We start from the raw sequence: 23,909 nt of genomic DNA on the forward strand, positions 1-23,909 counted from the left end.
CTAGAGCTGCAGGTCTTCAAAAAATTGCATTTTATACTTCGGAAACATCAGGCCTAGAGGCTTAAAAAACGCAAGCGTAGACCTTTTTCAGTCGGGTAAATAAGTTTATTCCTCCCAAGTGTATGCGTGCGTACCATCTGGACTTCCGAGTGGTGAGAAATTCATGACATACAGGACATTGAAAATGTAATAACTTAGCTATAATAAGATGTTGGCTAAGCGAAAATGGCATGTTTTTTTGTTTAGTAATGGATGAAAAATTTATTTTAGGTGCCCCACGGTACATAAGGTTACTAATTGTAAATTTAAAAAAATGGTGAACATACGAACAATTAACGTAATTCGTTTTTGCTGTAGTGTAGCGTACGTCGACGCAGTACACGACGTAACCGTCAGTAAACTTTGCCTGGAAAATAACTACAGTACACATTTTGGTCCCTGGATGGAACATGATATCACGCGTCTCGACCCAACGTTGAACGATTCGTACAAAGGGATACCGCCAGACAAGTGCGAACCTAGCTATTGTTTAGTAGTAAGTTAGATCGCTGGCAATAATGAATGCATATAAAGTGCATAATATCACTGACGTACTCTCACGGTCAATGGAACGTCGTGGTTTTCTAGGCGCTGAAGCTATATGAAGTGAACGCGAACGCTTTTTACTGTATATTATATTCCCCGACAAAAAGTACCCGTGTTCCCTTCGGTAACCGTCGGTAAACTTCGCCTGGAAAATAACTACATTACACATCTGGATGGAACTTGATATCACGCGTCTCAACCCAACGTTGAACGATTCGTACAAAGGGATACCGCCAGACAAGTGCGTACCTAGCTAATGTTTAGTAGTAAGTTAGATCGCTGGCAATAAATGAATGCATGAAAGTGCATAATAGCCCTCTGACGTACTCTCACGGTCAATGGAACGTCGTGGTTTTCTAGGCGCTGAAGCTATATGAAGTGAAAGCGAACGTTTTTTACTGTATATTATATTCCCCGACAAAAAGTACCCGTGTTCCCCGACGGGGGGGCTAGGCTCCTCGACGAGGGGGCTAGAGCCCCCGTAGCCCCCCCGCTGGCGCCACCACTGATACAAGGTTAGTACGAAAACTACAACTCAGTGTTGTGCAACAGAGTAGGGGTGTGATTTAAAAATGGCATGTCTGATTAGCTGATTTGTTGCAGCAATTTCCGCTTTATGATTACCTGCCTTTTTTTAAACACAGCTGTAGCAGTACATACTGTAGATCAACTAATTTGTCTAGTGATAACAAATAAAAAATATTTTATTTTATCATTACAGATTACCTTTGCTATTATCTTGGAAGAAAAATTTAAAGATGGCTAGCTATAACGGTGCTACTACAGATTCAGTGATTGTAGTGGGAAACACTGTAAAGTGTTCACCAAGACTTGATGGCAAACCAGAGAACATTCAGTACATCAAAAAAGAGTTTATTATGGGCAAAGTGATGACAAAGTTCTTCCAAAAGAGACGGCCAGAAAAAAGAACTTTTGAAGTAGTTATGGAGACAAGACGACTGATTTGGCGGCGCCAGATGGGTCGTGTTGAAGGATATAGTAAGTAAATACAGCATGTAATTGATCTTTTGCTTTACAATCCAACTGACTGTTATAGGTCTAGTAGACTTTCAGTTGTAAAATGTTAGTTTAGAAAAACTATAGGAGAGTTAGTAATTGTATGCCAATGCTCAAATGTATTGATTGAAATTTATATTTATACTGGGTAACCTCTTCAGTCAAAGACTGGTCTCCCAGAGGGCCCAGTTGGTGATCAGTGGCTGTGATGTACTAATACACCGGGGTAACCCCCTACTCGTCTCGAAAGATGTACTAGGTTCTTTAAAGTGCACACGAGCTAGATGTGTACACTGGACCTACGGTTTATAGTCCTTATCCGAGAAGACTCGTTCTACCATCAGAACCATGGGGTGAGTGAGCCTCGAACCCCTGCCGATGTTATGGCTACGTAATTACGGTTCCACTGTCTTAACCGCTCGGCCACTCACTCATTGGAACATAAATGTCTTGTAGGCCTACAGCATTAAAAAATGAGAGCAAAAAAAATAGCTTGCTAGACAATTGTTTGCCCTAATGCATTTGTATACAGTAACGATCACATCAATCAGATAATTACAATACTTTGTACAGTTACATTACTGACACGGATATAGTCTACTGCAAATACTCCATTTTTGGCCCCGGGAGACTCCCATATTTTAAACTCGTCTCCCAGCATAACATTAGGCTCCCTGTTTTCTTCGTTTCTGAATTTGTTAATGTATAATTTGTATTTTTTTGCAATAAATGAATAAATCTTCCAATCAAGCGAATTTACGATATTTAAGCGGTTATAATTTATTGATTATAATTTATGGATTTTTTTTTCAAATAGAAAGTTTCTTCAAATCACATAGCCACAATACCGATAATATATAGAGGGCGCTGTTGATCTAAAAAACCACCACCTCCACCTTTTTGACCTTCAGATGCTGGCATATGATAAGCCTTGGGTATATGCCTACTGTAATTTCACCTGTCGCTGACTGATCACCTTAAAATTTTTATTTAAATTTGGTGTAAAATTTTTTATTTTTTTTTTTAGTATCAAACGGACCTGAAATTTAATTTCCGTTGATATTATGATATACAGGTCATTCAACCACACGTATAAAATGAAGTGTGAACTAATTGCAATCACATACTTCTAAATTTGAATAAATTAGTGATACAAATTATTAACGATGCAATAATATTTTTTTATTTATTTTTTTTTTATTTCATCATATAATACATTACAAAGGAAAAACATAATCAAATAAAAAATTAACATTTTAATTTTTTATTTGGTGTAAAATGATGTACTTTACAGTAGGTACACGTTAATTTAAAGAAAGGAGCTGGGTATAATAATTTGTTTTCCTATACAGTATAGAGTACATCCTTTATTCAGGGTTTTAGGATTTGATGGCTTGTTATGTTAAACTGTAGGTATAACACTGTATTGATTGGAGGTTTATATTACAGTTTTAGTACACAGTACTGTATGTTTTTTCATTGTTAATTATATGGAATTGAATTGATAGTACAATAATGGAAAGACCATGTGAAATCATGTGTTTATTTTGTTTTAATTAGCTGCCAAATTATGAAATGAAAATTGATGGAAACGTATTATGACAGATTTAAACTAAATTTAATTAAATGTTGTCAGTAATGTAAATATTGGTGTCTGTTCTGATTGTGTGTATGATGACAAAGATGAATTGACACTGCAGTGCATCCTGCTATTGGGGTTTGTTTTGGGTGAATCAGGTCAAAGTTTATGGCCGTCAACTGATGTTGGGTTTATAACCCTCTCTACCCAAACAACAAACAAGCAAGAAAGGCAGGAATATAAAAAGATCTGTAAAATGAGAGTGGTTTTTTGTTGCAGAGTTTATTAGTGTTAACATTGCCATTTATGTGCCCATACAGTAAACTGATTGAAATGATCTAGATTGCTGTAGAACGGCAAAGCTTCTCAACAGACCGAGGGAGGGCCCTTGGTGGCCCCCTGTCCCCCAGTCAAATGTTGCTCACTTCGCTCACAAAATACTCATCGCTGGTTGTGCCCTGAATTGTGAGAGGTCTTTATTTTTTTCAGTGTAAATGGTAACATGAAATATGAAAAAATGCAACACAATAACATCAAAAAGTGATAAAATAGAGTAAAATATAATCAAGAAAATTAGTTTTCTTTTTTCCAGTGGAGTTTGATTTTGGTAACTGACTACTGTTAGATTCGTAAAAGTTCCAAAAATCTCTGGGTGTGCTGCTGTATGTATTGTATACAGACTCTTATAAGAATAAAGATCTAGCCTTGCCTGGTAAACCATATGGTACAGGCTGGCTATTACTGTACCTTCAAATGAATAGGCATTTGAATAATAATATTGTCTAGTACACTGTAGTTGATATGTTGCAGCATGTGAATGAACTACAACACCAACAGACAGTAATAATATGGTACAGTACTATTTCCAAGGTTGATTGTATACGGAAGTTCTTTTCTTCCTCTTTCTGAATGTTAAAGTTTGTTATCAATCAATGATTACTTTCTGTTTTGATTTTGCTATTAATCAAATCATTAAAAAGAAAGTGCATAATTTATACTGTTCAAATCTATATACCTGTCTAGTATGATATTTATTCTAGCTAATTAATGTAAATCCTGTAGCTTTAATAAAATAAGTTCCATTAGATAAGAGTACTGTAATAGACACTATCTGACACTGACAGACTTCTTATACATTGAATTTGATTCTAATTCGGTTTTACCTGTTTTACACTATTCAAATGTATTTGTGCAAATCGAAAGGATTAAAGATGGATTGTTCCCCTGAAAAAATAATTTGTTAATATTTTTGTTGAATATGCCATTTATGTATCACATAATAGTTATTCATTTATTTACTTGAAAAAAACTTTTATTTTATGCACAAAATAGTCAAATTGGCTGCCAGCCAATGGGTTTTTGGTTGAATTTAACCGTTATTTTGTCATTTTATAACTGAAAACAATAATTTGATTTCAGTTTTTTTTCTAAGGAAGTGATTAACTTTATTAAAACTATTAATTTCTGTGACAAATTCTAGTCCTGTGCCTTTTTTGCTTCAGTGAAATTGGTATTTCAAACAGTCTCTACGAAACAAAAAATTCTCTACAAATCAGAGCTTAGGAAATGTTGATGAGCACTTTCATGCTAATACATTTATAGATAAAACATGCGTGATAAAATTAAAATCGCGGCTATTAACTCTTGTAGTAGAAAATAATAAAGAAGTAGCTGAATTTTTATTCTTCGAATACATCAGAAATTTTCCTAGTAAAAACAGGATTAAGGTTCACATGTCACCTTCCATGCACTTTGTTTCTAACGATCTGAAATTTTTACACTGTACATACTGAAAAGAATGTTTTAGTGCAACACAGACATGTTTTTTTAGATAATTTATTTAGCTAATGATGACGATAGTCCATTATGTATATGATGTAGTATTTATTAATGGTGTCTTCAGATCAATGTGTACAGTATAACCATTTAAGAATAATTTAGATATGTCCTCCATGGTATAGCAATAACATATACCGTACATAATTTCATAGAATAGTACTGTACTACTAAAATAATGGAGAGCAAATTATTTTTCATTACAGAGTACCTCCTAAAATACATTCAGAAAATACATTATAAAAAAAAAAGAAAAAACAATACTGCCTCTAATATAGCATTTAATTTTATAAACTATTGTTAGTATCGTATTGGTTAGACACTGATTATCTTTGTAGTTTGGCCTTTAGGAAACAGGAAGTGATCATGTATAGCAGGTTTACTGGTTTTTGTATTTTTATCTCAATTCAATCATATTAATTAAATAATATAAATGATGGCAAGACAAGTAAATACCGGGAGGGTGTGAAGAAAGTCAGAAAGTTTGAAGTTAAAATGATAATAAAACTAAGTGCAGAGTCAACTTCAACAAGATTAAAACTCTAAAGCAATAAAGAAACATCTTCTGCTCAAACTTCAAAAACATAAGTGCATCAGATGGGTTGGGTCTTGCAAAATTAAATGTGTTTTCTGTGTTACCTGATGGATGTGGTTCTTTAAACAAACATTTTCCACTCAAACTTTTAAAAAATAAGTGCATCGAATGGGTTAAAGGGGGATTCTGGGTTTAAAATTGCTTTTAAATATCGTTTATTTATTAAATAAAAAATATTATAACAATATAGACATGTCAGAATGAAGAAGTAATAACGAGAAATTAAAAAAATTAAATTTCATATACATTTTAGGGTAAATTCATGGAAAGTCTGTTTTTCAGCAGCTTAGGGAAGCTCATTAATATTCATGAGATATTCACAAAATCACGTCACCAGTGGATTCCAAACTCGCGACGTAATGTACGTTGTCTTTGTCAACTAATTTACATCTCTCTCCCCTGTCAAACGACGACCACCCGATCATTGTGAAATACATTTTTTGTAGATTTTCTAAGCTAGGCCTAAAGTGTAATAATAACAGTAGTAGCATATATTTATTTGACATTTAATGAAATACAAAATTTAGTACAGATTACGGAGTCATAAATTATACTATTTTTATACCTCTATAGTACAGATCGTATTATCGGCTTCACGTACAATACTACTCGAGGCCTAGCCTAATGGGCGAGAGCCATTTTGACTAGGGATTCCATGCCACGATGGCTACGTTAAAACAGTGGGGCCCATAGCCCTAGCTAGCCTACTACTAGACGATTGGCCCATAAATAACAAAACCCATCCTATCAACCAAACTCATAAACAATCTAAACCTAAAATGTTCTACAAAATCGGCTGTAAATATTGAAGGAAACAAAACAAGGTCCGATCGCCGTCCACACGTATGGTGTCCCGATCGTCTAAAATAAAATAGGCTTAGTTTACTCTCCAAAAAATCGGATACTCTCATGCATCAAGCAAGTAGACCAGGTAGTAGGAAGGAGACCTAGCCGATCCGGCCCAGTTAAAAATTGAGCTAGCTAGTGTAGTAGACCCTATTGATGCGAATTGATACTACCAGGCCTTTTACTATAGGCTGCACTACACAAATATTCCAACTCTCTCATTCGAGCTATATTATCTATACCATTCCGGTAGGTCGAGTCGACCTTCAATCAAATACTGTATATCGTTCATGTTGTGATTATAGACGGGGTATACTCGACCCGACCAGTTTGGTATTGTTGTATCTGCTTATCACGTGACGATGCCAGGCATGGGCAGCAGAGAGAGCATGTGTATCGTCGTCTCGCTCGATCCGATCCTCAGCAGGAATGTACAGTATACGTTACGCTTCATTGATTTTGATTTTTCCCTAAGTCGGTGCGAAAATCGGCAAACGTAAAGTGCAAACATATCTAATTTTTCACTATTTTGATGAATTTTCATAAAAAATTGACTATATAAATGGGAAGACCGACTAAAATTACATCAGATAAGTATAATTTTACAAAAGTAATTGATATGGTTAATGATAACGAGTCGTCGGAAGACGGACCATTTCACGAATTTCCTATTTTGTAACCACAGTGTGATTTTGCCGTAGCTGCACTTGTAATCTGGCCTGATTTCACAGCCTTCATTCTGCTTCACTGGGCGCTTATATAAATTGAAACTTTTACCGTTCAAGAGACAAACAAATATATTTTACATTTTTTACTATTCATTTTAAACCCGGAACCCCCCTTTAAGTCTTGCAAAGTGAATACCGGTATGTTTTCTGTGTTACCTGATGGATGTGGTTCTTTAAACAAACATTTTCCGCTCAAACTTCAAAAACATAAGTGCATCGGATGGGTTGGGTCTTGCAAAATTGAAAGTGTTTTCTGTATTACCTGATGGATGTGGTTCTTTAAACAAAAATTTATTTTCTCAGAATGTATTGTTTTGTATGAAGATATTGTGGGCAGTTTGACAGTATACAGTATTTTACAATTGTAAAATCACATTTATTCATGAAAACAATTGGTTATAAAATACCTTAGATTTATATTTAATTTTATTATTAATATGTTGTAGTTCATTTTATTAATATGAAAAATGACAATTTACGTTACAATCTTTTTTTAGTTGATATTAGTGAAATCAAAGAAGTCCGACCAGGAAAAAATTCCAGAGACTTCGAGAAATGGTCAGAAGAAGCACGCAAAATCGATCGCAATCTATGTTTTGTGATATATTACGGGTCAGAATTCAGGCTGAAAAGTATTTCATTGGCTGGTAATTATTATAAATATGTTTTTCTTCTGATTATATAAAAAAAATTATTAATTTACAAACAATGGTTACAATAAGCACATTTCTAATAAACGCTAATTTATTGGACGATTGTGGGTCATATTTTTACGCTCACATTGTGGTGTATTTATATATATATATTTGTCAGTGGAAGATTGGACAATGCAACGTCCCTTAACAACAATACTTTGCTCTTGAGATCCACATGAAAATATAATTTCACCTTTGGTATTTGTTCCATTCCACTCATAAACGTTCATTTTTTCTATACTGTATAGTTCCAAAAGGAAATATTGTTATGGTTGAAAATGTCTTGACGTACAATCAATGTTTAATACAAAATTTAGACCAGACACAATTTCTCACTGCAAACTGTAATTAATTGCTATTTATAGTAGTTAAAAATAATTTTCAATTAATTTGAAATTTAATTTAATTATTGGATTAAAATTTAATTATTTGAATTTAAGTAAATATCAAAGATCAGCGAAGAATATTTCATTGCCATCCAATGCAGATTTAAATGAAGCGAGTCAATTCTACAATGTTTTGTTGCAATACACCTAACATTACTGTACCTGAAATGTAAATGATGTCTCTTAGTCTTACCAAGATGTAATAGCCCCCCCCCCCCCCCCCCCCCCCCCCATGGTGGGGGTTGTGCCGAAGCGAATTTTGTTACAGGACACACTTAGATGGCCGGAAATGGCACTCTCGCACGCAAAATCCATGATAAATGGCACCTTTCTAGTTCGCCGGAAATGACACTTTATTAGCAGGGATAACGATGCAAAATTAAAAGTTGTTATTTTTCAACCAATTTAAACATTATCTGTTGGTATTTTGTTTCAATATTCCAATAAAGAAAGAATTACGAAAATCTGACTTGTAGTTTTCGAAATATAGGGTCTAAAACATTGCCGAAAATGATCGTTTTTAGTCACGAACGTTGTAAACAAATTGCGCCATTATTCGGTAAATAATTACATATAAAAATTACGTTTTATAGTAATTTCTTTTATATATCAACATTGGAAATTTCAATAAAATATGTTATTAAATGTTTATAAAATATATAGAGTTGTTTATTTAACGGAATTCGTACAAATTCATTGCTCTAAATTTGTGTAGTACCGTTCAGTACAGAGAGATCACGTCGCGAGAGAAAACATTCCGCTGTGGGTGATTCGCGTCCACCAATCAAATAGCCACAATCCACCGTCTCTGCCGATCGCGGGAAAGCTCAGCTTTGATTGGCTTACGATGACATCATATCACAAAATAGTGGTTTTGTAGTTGAGCCTCGCGTAATTTTCACAAATATTGTTTCAAAAATGAAATAAATGAACCTTCTTTATGGTATGTGTGATTTTCCTTTAAAAGATTTGAATAATAAAGGCTTAATATCGAGAAAAAAACATTTTTTTGGCACTTATAATAAATATTTCTCAGAGAAAAAAGCACATGGCTTGTAGAACTATATTATCTTGGCGTAGGAAGACAAACAAATCCCAGGTTATGAGAGGCTTAACTACAAAAACAAGGTTGAATAGTGTAAGGACCGTTCGATGATTTTTGAGTAAACAATCTACCGCGTATGGTCGTACGCGCTAGATAGTACGATATTTTAACTACATTTTTTACATGTTTGGTTGGATGTAATGGAAATAAAAAATAGTTTATCTGATGGAATGATATGTAAATAAACAAATACTCAAAAGAATTATGTTTACAGTTCAATTATTTTCAGAATAATAATACATAAAAATGTGTTTACCAATGGACAAATAATCGCGTCAATGACATAGCGCGCATGGTAACGTACGCGGAGTTGAATCGTAAAAAGTTTACATGCGCCCTCTGTAGTATGTGAAACGATCTATTTAAAGAAGTTTAAGTAGAGATCATCACGCGTCACCACCTCTCACGATGCTCTTTGATCGGCCGCCGTAACTTAACATCGCGCTCATTGTGATAAATTTCTGTTTGTATTTTTGGGGTTAGTGTAGACTGTAGCCTACTCTGTGCATACTAATATACACACAAATATGTCACACGAATAAAATATTGAACCTCTAAAAAAAGGGCACCCTTAAAATTTAGGGGGGTCCGGACCCCGTGGACCCCCCCCCCTCTGGATCCGCCCCAGGGTAGCATTACTCAAATTTTCCTTTGTTATCTAGTAATGATGCTTGAAAAATCTAATTTCAATTGTAGATAATATGCCCGTGAATTACAGTAATTCCTAATATGACAAGAACACATAGAACTATGCTTTTAACGTTTATTTTAATTCATAGACATATCTAGTGTAGGTTTTCAAAAGAGTTAATGAAATTTCCTAACCTAAAAATTGGTTTTCATTGTTAGGACAATTGCAATTCAAATGTTACTATTCTGCGTCTGTTCACCAATACAATTTTAAAAAGACATGTGATTTTTTCACCAGCAAGAAATTCTTTGGGAAATCCCCTTCTTCTTCAAAATACCATTGTAGTGTTCATAAAACAAAATTCTTTAAAATAATTTATTAAGCACTTCTGTTACTGTAATGAAAATACAGCACAGATTTATTAATACATTTTTTTGTATTGCACAAGCACAACATTTGGTTGTTTTAGGGGTTTTGGTCAAAACTGTTTCATGTAAAAGGATATTATAAATTAATAACATAAATTCACCAATAAATCATGATTTTGGTACACCTCAGAAATCACATCCTGCTTGCAAAAGGATGAATACCCAAGATTCTCTGGAACTATGGCAAATAATAGAATTTTATTTTTACAAACTTATCTGTGACATGGATTATTTTCAATTTAAAGTCCATATCAACAATAATAACAATCCATATCAACAATAATAACATACAATATTATTATACTGAGACAGTATGAATTAAACAATAAAATCTTGATCCTGATGCGTAACGATCGATCGACTCATTTATAGTAGGTTTTTGTGACACTGATTGTTTATGATTATTGTTAATATACAGTAATATTTAATATTTCTAAATATCAGCTTCAAATGCAGATGAACGTCATTTCTGGATGACTGGACTTGCCTGGTTACTAAATGACACAATGAAAGCAGGCCATTCATTACTAAGTGAAAGGTAAGAAACTACAACAATTGAAACTTATTTTAACTCAAGTTCAATTTTGTGCAAAAAACATGATATAATACTTAATTTTAGGATAATAATAAATACAAATATTAATGTACAGCAAGAAAATAAATGGTTAATTTTGTGAAATCAAACACATCGACACGTTTTATACAAGAGCTGTCATTTGTTTTGTTTCCATAAATGTAAACAGACCATCGAAGTTGCCTTATTAAATTAAATATTTTTTTTTATGTTAACCGCTAATAACAATGTAATTAGATTTGTCATTTATTTTGGGATCCGATCTCCAAATTTGTGATTCAGTCAGTTTTGAACACCAATAGGCATATTATAACAACACAGTTAAAATATAATTCGTAAATATTCAATATGTAAAATAATAAAAATGTTGAATTGATTAAAATTCAAGAATAATGGTGATTATGTGCAAGTACATGAATTTGTCTTTACACAGACGAGTGGTAACATAGAATCTGAACCCCCGTCCGCTCTGCATTTTGTTTAACTTGTCATAAGAAATAATTAAGTGTAAATTATTGTTGTTTTACACTTACCGTTTACCGCTTGTCTGCGTAAATTGGCCCTAAATATTAGAAACTCCTTTATCCATGTATCTTTCAAATTTTTTACTAATTAATGTTAAAAGCAAATGCATTTATACAATAATAATAATATTTATTGGTTACTCTCCTTTAAAACGGAGGAACACTCTCGTAATAAGAGGTTCGACCCATACAAAATGTTTACAAAATATAGTCATACAGATACAAAAAGTTAATAATGGTTCACACTTAATTTTTAATTTACCACAAAAACTTGATGCGTTTAAATTTCACAGCATTCCAGGTGTATTACTTGCTTTATTTATTATGTTTGTTTGTTGCCATGATAACGTCCACAATTTTCAAATTATCGTCCTACCAATCTATACCAACAAACTATATTGATTTTCAGAAAAATCGATATATTTGTGACATCACAACAGCTAATTAAAATGTTGAGTTTTCTGTATGCTATAGTCTTCAATATGGGCTAAAATATTAAATATCATGCCCTTCTTTGCTCTCTGCATTTTGCTAAGTATTTCTCTCAATTGCTTCATTTATAAATTGTTGTTCTCATCTTTGTGTATATTTTTTTCTAGATGGCTTTATAAAGAATTCTTTGATATGGGCAAGATGCGAAGTGACACGTAAGTGGAATTCAAAACCCCTCTTCATCTTTCCTTATGTCTATAGGCTGAGTTTGCACGATAGATATTAAATAACCTAATATTTTGTGACAAATGCGATGTATGATGATTTTGCATTGACGTTACTGTCCCTTTGTCCAGTAATTGAATAGAGCAACAGATTTTAGCAGCTATGTTTTTATTTTCCATTTTCACAGCCCACTATGGGTTATTTTATTATATAATTTGTGTGTATATATAAATGTTTTAATTTTCTTTTGAATATATTATATTATTGTGTTTTGTGTGGAGCATCCTTTGGACTGAAGAGGATACACAGGAAACTAATCATCAGTACGCTTCATCGTTGTTAGACAAAAGAAAAAAAACTTTGTCAACACAATTTATCCATTATTCTGACAGTTTTTATTAAATTTACTATATAAACTAAAATAAATTTTAAAAATAAATAAAAAAATACTTTTTCTAATATTTTATTTAGTTTTTATGTTATATAATTTTAATTTTTTTATTTCAACAATCCTAAGGAGCTCTTTAACTAAAATACATGAAATATACTGTGGTTACAACAGACAATCAAAGTAGCAAAAATCAGAAACAAAACATTTAAAAGAAAGCTGTTTCCCAGTTTGTTTTCATATTTTTCTATTAGTATAAGATAATCTTTTTCATGTAAATATATATTTTCAAATATTTCTACAGTAAAAATCAAAGTTTGTGTCTTTTCCCACGTAATTTCAAAGAGTTCTCATAAAAAACCTCCCTAATGTAAAATATTGTCTTATGAAAATGGTGTTATTCACCACATAAATAATGAACATTTATCATTATGTGTATGATGTGGTCATTGTATCCTTCAGTATATATGTGCGTGTCTCATTATAAACACATGCAACACTGGTTCCATATGTGGTTTATGAGTTTTAAGATGCCTTTTCAATCTTTAATGTTTAAACATAATCTCAACCTTAAATTAGCAACAATGGTATCTGTGTTTCTTTCTTCATTCCACATTTCTAATTAATTTTCATTCCTAACTAGATCTGTATTCGTCAATGTATATGAACTACTTTTATGCTCAGCAACATATGTGCAGATTGGCATAGTATTTTTTTTATACCAAAGATATTGGGAATTTATTATACAGTTGAAACTTCAATAAGCAGTCACCTCCCGTAAGCGGCCAACTCCCATAAGTGGCCACCTCCATTAACGGCTGCACTTTCAATAGCCTGTTTGTTCTTCCTATCTAATTAATGCATTTAGTACCTCCCGTGCCACCTCTCAAAAGATGCCGCTGCCTCTTTTTTAAAACAAAAAATTTGATTTTTTGTATGGTAAATTACCTCCCGTAAGCGACCACCAAATAAATTCATATTGATATTAACAACAAAAATACAATTTGAAAACTTATTTTGCTTTATATATTAGCTTTATTTTGAAGTGATTTATAGGCCCAGTGCGTTAAGAATGCCGAAAAATGTTGTGCATGTTGGCCCTTTATCGGCAGAACCTCCCGTGAGCGTTCACCCTCGGGACCGGGTGAAGTGGCCGCTAACTGTAATGACAAATTATAACTAAGCAAAAGTATATATCTGTATGACTGAAATGAACAAATACTGAACAGTGAAGATGAATGGTCGTGCAAATATATTAGCTGGAGTGGTTTATTTTTACAAGCCAAGACTGAAAATTAACAGTCATCCTATTTTTGTGATGGTCAACCTGTTCTGTTTTGGCTCCACCCTTTTGCCTGCAAGGGTGGTACTGCATTAGGCTTGAATACTATACATCACAATTTACTTGAAGTAGCCTAGAGATAAATCCAAAAGAAGCACCAAGTCATTTTTAATGTCACTCCTTTTTATTATCATTATAGGTATGGTGTTTTTGGCAGTGTTAATCATTTTTTATTTGGCCATCATTTAATTTTAACTGGCCCTGCTGGTTTTGGACACAAACAAATTTTATAATTGTGATTGTATTATTTTATTTTCAGAAAGACAAAAATACAACAGAAAAAGTAAGGTGTTTAAGTGTCAGAAATGACTGCCTTAAATCTCAAACCATTTTCTCTTACATAAGAATTGTTTATATCTTGCTCAAACTTCCTCGTCCATCTATTTTATTATCTTCTTATATATTGCCACACCTCCACCATCATTTCCATGTTACCACCAATTGGTCACCATCATCGCACAACCATATTCACCACTACCACTGATATCACACTACACAATCACCACCATATACCATCATCATGATAAAAGTCAAACCACCACTGATATGGTCACCATCCCGTCTATTGACTGACGACTGATATATCATCATTACTACCTATCACTTTCACCTTATAACAAACCATCAATGATATCATTACAGTCACCACCATCACAATCTCCACCATCACAATCTCCACTACCACTGATATCACAGTCACCACCAACCCACATCACAATCGCCACTACCACTGATATTATCACAGTTACCGCCATCACAATCACCACTAACACTGATATCCTCACAGTTACCGCCATCACAATCACCACTAACACTGATATCATCACAGTTACCGCCATCACAATCACCACTAACACTGATATCCTCACAGTTACCGCCATCACAATCATCAACATCACAATTATGATAAGAAATGAACACTGATATCATTATGGTATCATCACACCACCATCATTGATATCACGGTTACCAGTACCAGCACTGCACTGATATCATCATCACTGCTACCTCTGCATAAACCATGATAATCTTTTCCATAGTATAGCTGGTCATGGTGAAAAACTTGATGATATTAATAATATCAAGATCATTTTCTGAAGAATACATATATTATTCTTATATTGGATCTAAAGTAGTAGTTTACACTTACAGTATTTTTACTTGAATTGAGTTTCAACAACTGTATGTCTTTACAAATTACTTTAATTTTCAGGCTATTTTTAGTAACAAACCAGAAGTGTCATTTTGAAATGATGGAGAAAATCTTAATACAACAGGATATAATTCCACCACACAAACCAGTTGAATGTCTTGCAATATAAAATGTGTTTGATAATAATTACACTATTTAATGGAAGAAATCTGCTGCATAGTCTAGGCTAGCCCTGACTTTAAACCCACAAAGATTGGGCTCAAAACGACACTCCTGGTAGAACACATTCATAGAACATAGCATAGAAACCATGTGATCATATTATTTTATTATTAATCTGGTAGAATTAGAAAAGTAGGATTTTTGTCCATATCATATACATTCATGCGGTTTAAGATTCTTTCTTAAACCCAAACTCAAATACATTACATTCCTATTTTTTATTTAATCATTATTTTCAAAATACGCCATAATATCTGTATTATTTCAACATTTAAGAGTCGCGGCAAAATGCTTTTCCTTTAATTAAACAATTGAATAGAATAAAAAATAATGGTGATTGAGAGAAGAGGAGGGCCAAAATAAGGACGACCCAATTAAACTGTTAGTATTATAATGTACTTATAAATACATTTGGTAAAAATTATTATAAATTTATACATGATGAATATGAAATTAGAAAGCAAAAGGAAAACAATGTTTAATAGATTGTAGAAGATAAAAAGATGGTATTGTGAAGGTAATTTACAAAAGGTTGACCTTTTCAACACTTATACTGATTAATCTACATTTAACATACTTGATGAATTTTCAAGGAATTGTTAACAGCAGTATAATTAATCAAATAATGTAGATATTGCTTTTACTAGCTACTCATTTCATAATTATGTATTAATTAGTGTCCTTCAACTTAAGGTTCAAATACTTAATAATTAATTACTGTGGCCTTTTAGCAAGAACTCTTTTTTCGTTGGGAGCAATTCTCTAACCTTATCCAGAAGGGAAAAAATGAGTTACTTTAGCCTAGCAGATAGACAGAAATCTATAGTTGTATCTCCTTTATTTATCTTTTGGTAAAATGTTGCATACCATAAATACAAGCAATTAGTATTGATTAAGCTTTGTGTTTGACTGGTGGTATAGGTAGATCATTTGAATCCTTATTCCTGTATCATAATGACAGCATCTTCTAATAGAACAAATTCAGCACTTTTCACATACTATATACAGTACATTAAATGTCTGCAAGTCTTCTAACCAGTTGATAGATGTATGAAGTTATGCAAATCTTACATATAAAGTCACATTTTTATGAACAAATATTTTTCAATGAAATTTGGCACAACTATAATGCTTCGTAGAGGATTAAGTGTAAATTTAACTTAGTCCTTGTGACGAGTTCAAATCTAGTTTTCATCTATCATAACTTATGCTAAAATCCTTCTCATTAAACCCTATTGACCCTCGTTTTCATCCCAGATTTTCATTTTGCAATGTTTGTCATGTCTTGATTTGTTGCATACACAAGTTTTTTTTTGTTTTAGTTTTTTGCCGCATTTTTGATCAAGTAGTAAATAATTGGTCAATTTTTTAAAATTTGGTTTGGTTGACCTGGAGTGTTCACGTTCAATTGTGTCGGCTTAATTCACTCATTGCAGAATCTGAGAAAACTTGGAATAAAATTAGTAATCCCGAGGCCTTGTACTTATGACAAAAAATATTATTATTATAAATGTATTGCAGTAACTTTCTTTATTTCCTTCAATATATACTATACTGTAGTTATTAAATATCTAATTTACATTCTTATATCCTTATTCAATAGACGTGTAACATTAATATATAATATTTTTATAACAATTTATTGTATTAAACTTATTTTGTTTAATGTTTGTTAGTGAATAATTAACAACATCGATCAATGAAAAAATAAAATGATCAATTTTGACAATTATTAAAACTCTAGTATACATAAACCGATTTATAAAGTTTGACTGATGTATGACTTTAATTGTAGTGCCATATCATCATCATCAGTGTCCATGTGGATTGCACTAGTCTTTTCCCAGCTTAAACAACAAGTAATAGGCTTTGAAAATAAAATAAAACATAATTCTGTAGGCCTTTAGTGACATAAATACAAAGGGGAGATGATTGTTAAACTTATAATTACAATACATACATCAGCAAACCAAGTGGCAGGAAACCAAGCCTTAGCAACACAACAGTTATTTAATATTTGAAAAAATAAACATACACAAAAAAATACTTATGTTGCTGACCTATTTTTAAAGTACTTTCTAAGAAAACATAAAAAATATAGATTATAGACATTTTGTATGGTCACCCAAAACATTGTAAATGGCCACCTGTGAAAAACACTCACAGGTGGCTTGTGTTGAATAGATGCAGGTGACTAAGCATGAATCATTCTATTGATTGTTTTTATTAGCTGGTTGTAAACTTGCATTTTAAAATATTTACTCTTTGCAATGTTGGTAAATCTTTTAGTTTATTTATTTACAATTACCTTAATTTTGTTGATTCATAATCCATTACTGAGACATGATAACAACAAAGTATAAGATCTAAGGCATGTTGAGTGAGTCTTGTTAGCTAACTCAAAGGGTACGGTAATTTGTGGTATTAAAAGTCATATTCAGAAACAATGATCAACAATTCAAATGTATTGCGATTAAAACCAAAGTTTCATCATTATTACTGTACTCATCTCCCGGTCCATGCGTATGAAGTCGATATACAGTATTTGTGACACACAATTAGCAAAAGTTGACATCGTAGGCTTATACAATGTTGCCTTCAAATCTACTATTTTTTGTAGACAATTTCAAATGACCATGAATTGACCATATCTGTTAAAACTTATTGATTTTGATGTTTTGGTAATTTGCTTCCACAAGCCTATACAGTAATACTAATAACTAGTAATACAATACCGCACTTTTTCGTTAGACTACGAGTCACATTTTCAATAGTTGGTGTTTGACCAAAGAAAAAAATCAATGAAACGTTACGGATTAGCATTAATTTGCCCTCTTCTGCTAGCGTTATAAATCCCTGATGTGAGGCAAATATTCAATGCTAACCGCAGCCTAGGTTCAGACACAAAATACTGTATATGTGTGCCGTGTACCATGTGTGTTTTGTGAAATCATATTCTAATGCTTTAGTTTCTATGAGAAAATGAGATTGTTTGCAATCCTTTGGGAACAGATTTGCAGTTGTGTTTTAACTTGCAGTATACTTACACACTGCTATTTATAATTGAGATCATTTATTGTCTCTGCTGTAGTGCAATAATACAAAATTGACCAATGAATGTAGTAGTGAGGCCTGAGCATTTACTTTGCCTAGGGTAAAATTCAGCATTTTTATGGGATTGATCTGTTATCTTTTGAATCCACTTAAGGCAAATGTAGTGACAAAAAAATATCATATATACTGTAGTTGTATAGTTTGCCCAAGTCATATGCAAAAAGATATTTTAGCTATTGAGAATTGATAAAGTCAAACAGAAATAACAAATTTGAAGCCTAAGCCTAATATAACTTATAAGATAATTTTTTTTTTTAAAGTGATGGAATTATGTATAGGTTTTGATTATATAATAATATTTTTCTGTATTCATTTTGTTTTTTGGTCTCTGTCTCTGAACTGAAATGTTCAATGAAATGTTGACAACTATACTATTTGTATACACTGTAGAGTTGTTTTCCAGAAAATTATGTATTAGTAATAGTAAAAGAAACTTAAAATCCTGAATACAATTTTTATTTAGTCTTATTATATTGCATTCATGATCACAAAATATTTCACATAATTGAAAAGATATGAAATGGATGATGATAGATTGTTTTGTGCTATATCAATAGCATATTGATTAAACTGCGACATTCAGCAAGCGCCTTGCAGTCACTCAAATATAAATATATTTGTGGTGCGTAACCACCAGTATGGTTGGTAAGGTGTCAAACGAACCTGACCACTTTTCACAACCCTGTGATTATTCTTTTTTCTTTCTTTCACTGTATTTTATATCATTTAATTTCACCAAATTACATTTTGTTTTCTTTGCAGAGTTTCACTGAAAGATCTTAAGTCATTCCTTCCAAAAATAAACTTGAAAATGAATACCACCAAATTAAAAGAATGTTTTAATGTGAGTATTTAAAACGTATTTAACATGCATAATTGATCCTGTTTCTCAATTTCAAGTAATAATCACACACTGATAAACAAGTTACTTGGGAAATGAAATGCAGCAGAAATCCATTACCGTATTTATTCAAATAAAATTGAATAAAATAATATAAAAAACAACTGTTGACAGAAAACAATTATCTATTAATGTGTTATGGCTTTCTTGGGTTAAAATAAATAGGAAATGTACTTTTAAGTATTAGTGTACATTATTACTTCATTACTATCATAGCTGGATCATTAAATATTCTCCAAGGGAGTTGACTATGGTTTGAATTGTCCTGCCTGTAATAAAAAATAAAATTGATAGCAATAAAATATCGCCATTATTAGTATTACCTATAGTGTGATATTTTTTGTGTAGAGTACTGATACAAGCCCATAACCATAATTGCTGGTTGGGAAGGTGGTTTCTTTAGTTTGAAAAAGACACTTTCGAAAAAAAAAGGTTTGTTTGTCGACACTAAATATCCATTATATAAAATGGTTCCACTCATATATTATATATATATATATTATAAGACATGTTAAAAAAAGTGCTGATAGTATATTTGTCTTGATACTGTATTGCTTTAGATCCATACTCAGTGTAAGTCTATATGGGTGTTTTAGATCCATACTCAGTGTAAGTCTATATGGGTGTTTTAGATCCATACTCAGTGTACAAGTCTATATGGGTGTTTTAGATCCATACTCAGTGTACAAGTCTATATGGGTGTTTTAGATCCATACTCAGTGTACAAGTCTATATGGGTGTTTTAGATCCATACTCAGTGTACAAGTCTATATGGGTGTTTTAGATCCATACTCACTCAAAGTCTATATGGGTTTTTTTTTAATAGAATGTTGATCATTGGAAGAGAGGAGAGTTGGGATTTGAGCAGTTTGCTGAACTTTATCACAATTTGATAGACCAACCAGAGGTAAAAATATGCTTTAATGATTTTATTTTAATAGTTAAAGATTAGTAGTAAGTAGTACTAGAGTCTCCATAAACCATAGCCACCCTGGTTTGATGGTGCGATTAGGAGAACAAGTCTTCTCTGATAAGGAATTTCCTTATCAATATATTATTAATATACCAATTAATATTTTCATGAATTCAATGAATATTATATCCATTCCACGAATACAAAACACACAAATGTCAAAGGTGAGGCCCTCGTCTCATATTAGAAATACAGAGCTAAGAAATTGGCTGTTGAGTAGAGCCATTATAGACAACAAGTTATAGGTTGATTTTTAATGCGCATCATTCACAGCCTATAGCTTGGCACAAAATTTTCAATATCTTGACAAAAACCTGAATCTGCAGTGTGTAATACCAGAGAGGTATACCTCCCTGGTATTACCAATACATACAACATAACAATTACCTCGTAATCGTGAGTATAGATCAAAATAATGCACGGCATGTGATACTGTGATATAATTTAAATTCACCAATCAAATAAATTTAATTGTTAAATGGCTTTTCATTGCATAAATAGAATAATCTATGTTGTTTTCAGTTGAATGTATCTTCTGTCAATACTTGAAAGATGATAAGGTTTCATATAGTTAAACCTTGAACTGTGTATTATAGGCAGACTGGCCAATAATGTTAGTTTATGTCTCATTAGAATGAACAATCTAAGTGAGACACTAAGTAGATTAGATATTGGGAACAATGACCAATTATGGAAATTTAACCGGCCTTACAAAATATGGGTTATAGTTTTAAGGTAATAGTATTATAAACAGCAGTCTATTTGCTGTTTATCAAACTGATTTAGATAGGTAATTTCTAAAGAAGACATGCAACTTTATTTGTGTGTTGTACGTTTTATTCTTTCTTTCTTAGTTTATTCATCCTATATGCAAATTGACAGTTTGGTAAAAATAGCTAAAATAATAATATAATTATTATAATAATTATTATTAATGTATAATATAAATATATAATACAACAAATATGTTTATATTAAATACATTAGACAACAAAAAATACACTTGTTAAGCGTCACCACCCCCGGATTTTCGAACCGCCTCTGTTTTTAATTTTTAATTGACAAATTACGTAAGAACAATAATATTGCATAAAATTGGTTTTTTTTAAGTTGAAATTGTATGTAGTGATTCAGTTCTTCTTATTTTAAAATTTCAATGTCAGTTTATTTCAAAATGGTAGCAATATCAATGACCTAATAAAATATAGTACTTTAAGGGGAAAACATAAAACAGGTTGACACTTAACAAGTATATTTTTTTTATTTGGACTTATTGTTTATATTGAACAATTTTTTCACAGTATATACTTGTTTATGTATACTTATTATATTATTATTTTCTATTCATTTGTTTACAGATATCTGAAAGATTCAATGAATTATACACTGATGGGGAGTAAGTATTATAGTGTATGAATTGCTTTAGACTAATTGAAGCTAGTTTGATTATGGAGTGGAGTTGTTCAATGGTGGCTTGATGGTTATAATGTGTGGCTACTAATCCAAGGGTCCATCCATCCACTGATAAACTCACCCTTCAATAAACTTGGCAAATTCCTCTTTTTTTTCGCGCTGCACATTTCCTTTGGAATGCACTACCTCTGGGTGTCTGTTTCTGCTGTGTAGCGCTGAATATACTGTGTATTTCAAAATAGATATAAAATGTAATTTTTATATTTACTTCATTCCTGCTCAATTTTTGTTCCGAAATAACCGTTTAAATCTGTAGGTGGTCATTGACAAAAATCGTTAGAATTACCCAAAATACAATAGGTCCGGGCGTTACTGCCGTGTAGTTGTGACTCAAAGTCAGCAGCTGTCAATCAAATAACCGTTTTTGTGTTTCAGGTAGATTTTGCAGCAATAACCGGTTAAGTTGCGTTCTAACATCGAATTTATTGGGTGTTTTAACCATTATTTTTCTGCTGCCATTTAACCAGTTACTATAAAAGATTGTTCTGTTTCTGCTCCCAAGAAATTGGGCTTAATTTATTCACACCATTTTTAACCAATTATTTTTATGCAGCAGAAACAATGCCATAATATACATAATTTGTCAACGTTGAAATGGTACCCACATATTTTATGTGTTCACTTTCTCTAAGCGCTGCGAGAGTGCCTTATAAATATTCAGATTATTATAATTAAAAATCATTCCTTGATAATGATAGGCTTAAAAGTGTATGCATTGATCATCTACAACACTAATGAACGGTAGTTATTCTACCTCCCAAGTTATTTTAGGTTCCCAGGCCAATCAAATAAACTTATATCGTTGACTGTTTAAAATACCGTGTAATATTGTTTAAAGATGTATTGTCCCCCTGAAAATTAATTTTTACAATTTTTTTTTGTTGAATATGCCATTTTAATGTCTCATAATAGTTATCCACTTTTTCCAAAATTTGGATCTAAACACAATTCATTTACCTGAAATTTTAAGCAAAAAATGGTCAAATTGGCTGCCAGCCAATGGATTTTTGGTTGTATTTAACCACTTATTGTGTTATTTTATAAGTGAAAACATTGTGTTTTTTTTTTCTACGGAAGTAATTAACTTGATTAAAACTACAAAATAACATATATTCAAAATCTGATTTAATTAATCTTTATTTTTCATGTTTTTGAGGACAATACATATTTAAGCTTAATTTATTTTAAAAAATTGGACGTTTTAGACTGTAACACCCTCTTATTTTAGATTTTGGCCCAGTAGTAGTAGTTTATTTAATGGCAAAGAATTCATATTTTTATCATTAACTGAAATGAAACAAAATACATCCTCTTCATTAGTTGATGATTTGCTTGGCCAACAAATTTAGTTTTTGGCCATATTTATAATTTGTAATTGGATCTATGATGTTTCTTTTCATACCCACTGCTAATTAGTTATTTTAATATGTTTATTTTTAAATTTGTGTACCACAAAGATACTGCAATTTTAGCATTTAAATGATACTTAATTACCTTGCTGGTGAAAAATAAACACACAAATATGATATTTATAAAACAACAATTGATGGCTAATTGTTAAAGGATACATGTAGATTGTCTCCTTGTATTTTTGGCTATTATGCAGTGTATCACATAATTTTACACACTACAGTATCTGTCATAATTTATTGACTGTTAAATTGCAATATACACACAAAATATGCAGAAATATGCAGAAATTCACCAATGAAACTTCTGTGTCAATTAGGCAAAGTTAGCACAATCTGTGACTATTATGTAAATTTGTGTGTTTGCTTTTTTTTCACAGGAAGCGAGTAACAGTTACAGAATTTATCAAGTTTCTCGCTATGGAGCAAAAGGTAATATAGCTTTAAGTGTTGTAGATAAAGATGATGACAGTTTTCTAAGAAATGTAGCAAAATTCTACAGCCAGTTTGTACTCAATTACAAGCCTGAATATAATTATAAAACCACAGTTAGCGTAGTAGCAAAGAAATTTACATTCCCACACAAACAATAAGGAAAGTGGGTACTTTTCATTTATATTTATTTAATAAAAAAAGAGTAACTTAGCAAATAAAATAAACTGTTTACTATGAAATTAGCAGAGAAAATACCCCAATAGCTGCTATAATTATAGTAAAAATGCTTGTATTATAACAGTAAAGATATATA

The 23,909-nt window shown here is 31.9% G+C and overlaps 1 protein-coding gene across 2 annotated transcripts in view; it reads left to right on the top strand.

The window, feature by feature from the left end:
- LOC140057327 (1-phosphatidylinositol 4,5-bisphosphate phosphodiesterase gamma-1-like) overlaps positions 1–23,909 on the top strand; it is a 75,939-nt gene that overhangs the window by 19,431 nt on the left and 32,599 nt on the right. For both annotated transcript variants that reach the window (XM_072102942.1, XM_072102941.1), the window contains exons 2-9: positions 1,307–1,584; positions 7,684–7,833; positions 10,876–10,969; positions 12,129–12,176; positions 19,168–19,249; positions 20,133–20,213; positions 21,638–21,675; positions 23,542–23,593. In XM_072102942.1, the coding sequence (XP_071959043.1) occupies positions 1,344–1,584; positions 7,684–7,833; positions 10,876–10,969; positions 12,129–12,176; positions 19,168–19,249; positions 20,133–20,213; positions 21,638–21,675; positions 23,542–23,593 (786 nt within the window). In that variant the 5' untranslated portion in view covers positions 1,307–1,343. The remainder of the gene's footprint in view (positions 1–1,306; positions 1,585–7,683; positions 7,834–10,875; positions 10,970–12,128; positions 12,177–19,167; positions 19,250–20,132; positions 20,214–21,637; positions 21,676–23,541; positions 23,594–23,909) is intronic.

The sequence above is a fragment of the Antedon mediterranea genome, chromosome 8 (assembly GCF_964355755.1).
Source record: "Antedon mediterranea chromosome 8, ecAntMedi1.1, whole genome shotgun sequence".
Taxonomy (NCBI): domain Eukaryota; kingdom Metazoa; phylum Echinodermata; class Crinoidea; order Comatulida; family Antedonidae; genus Antedon; species Antedon mediterranea.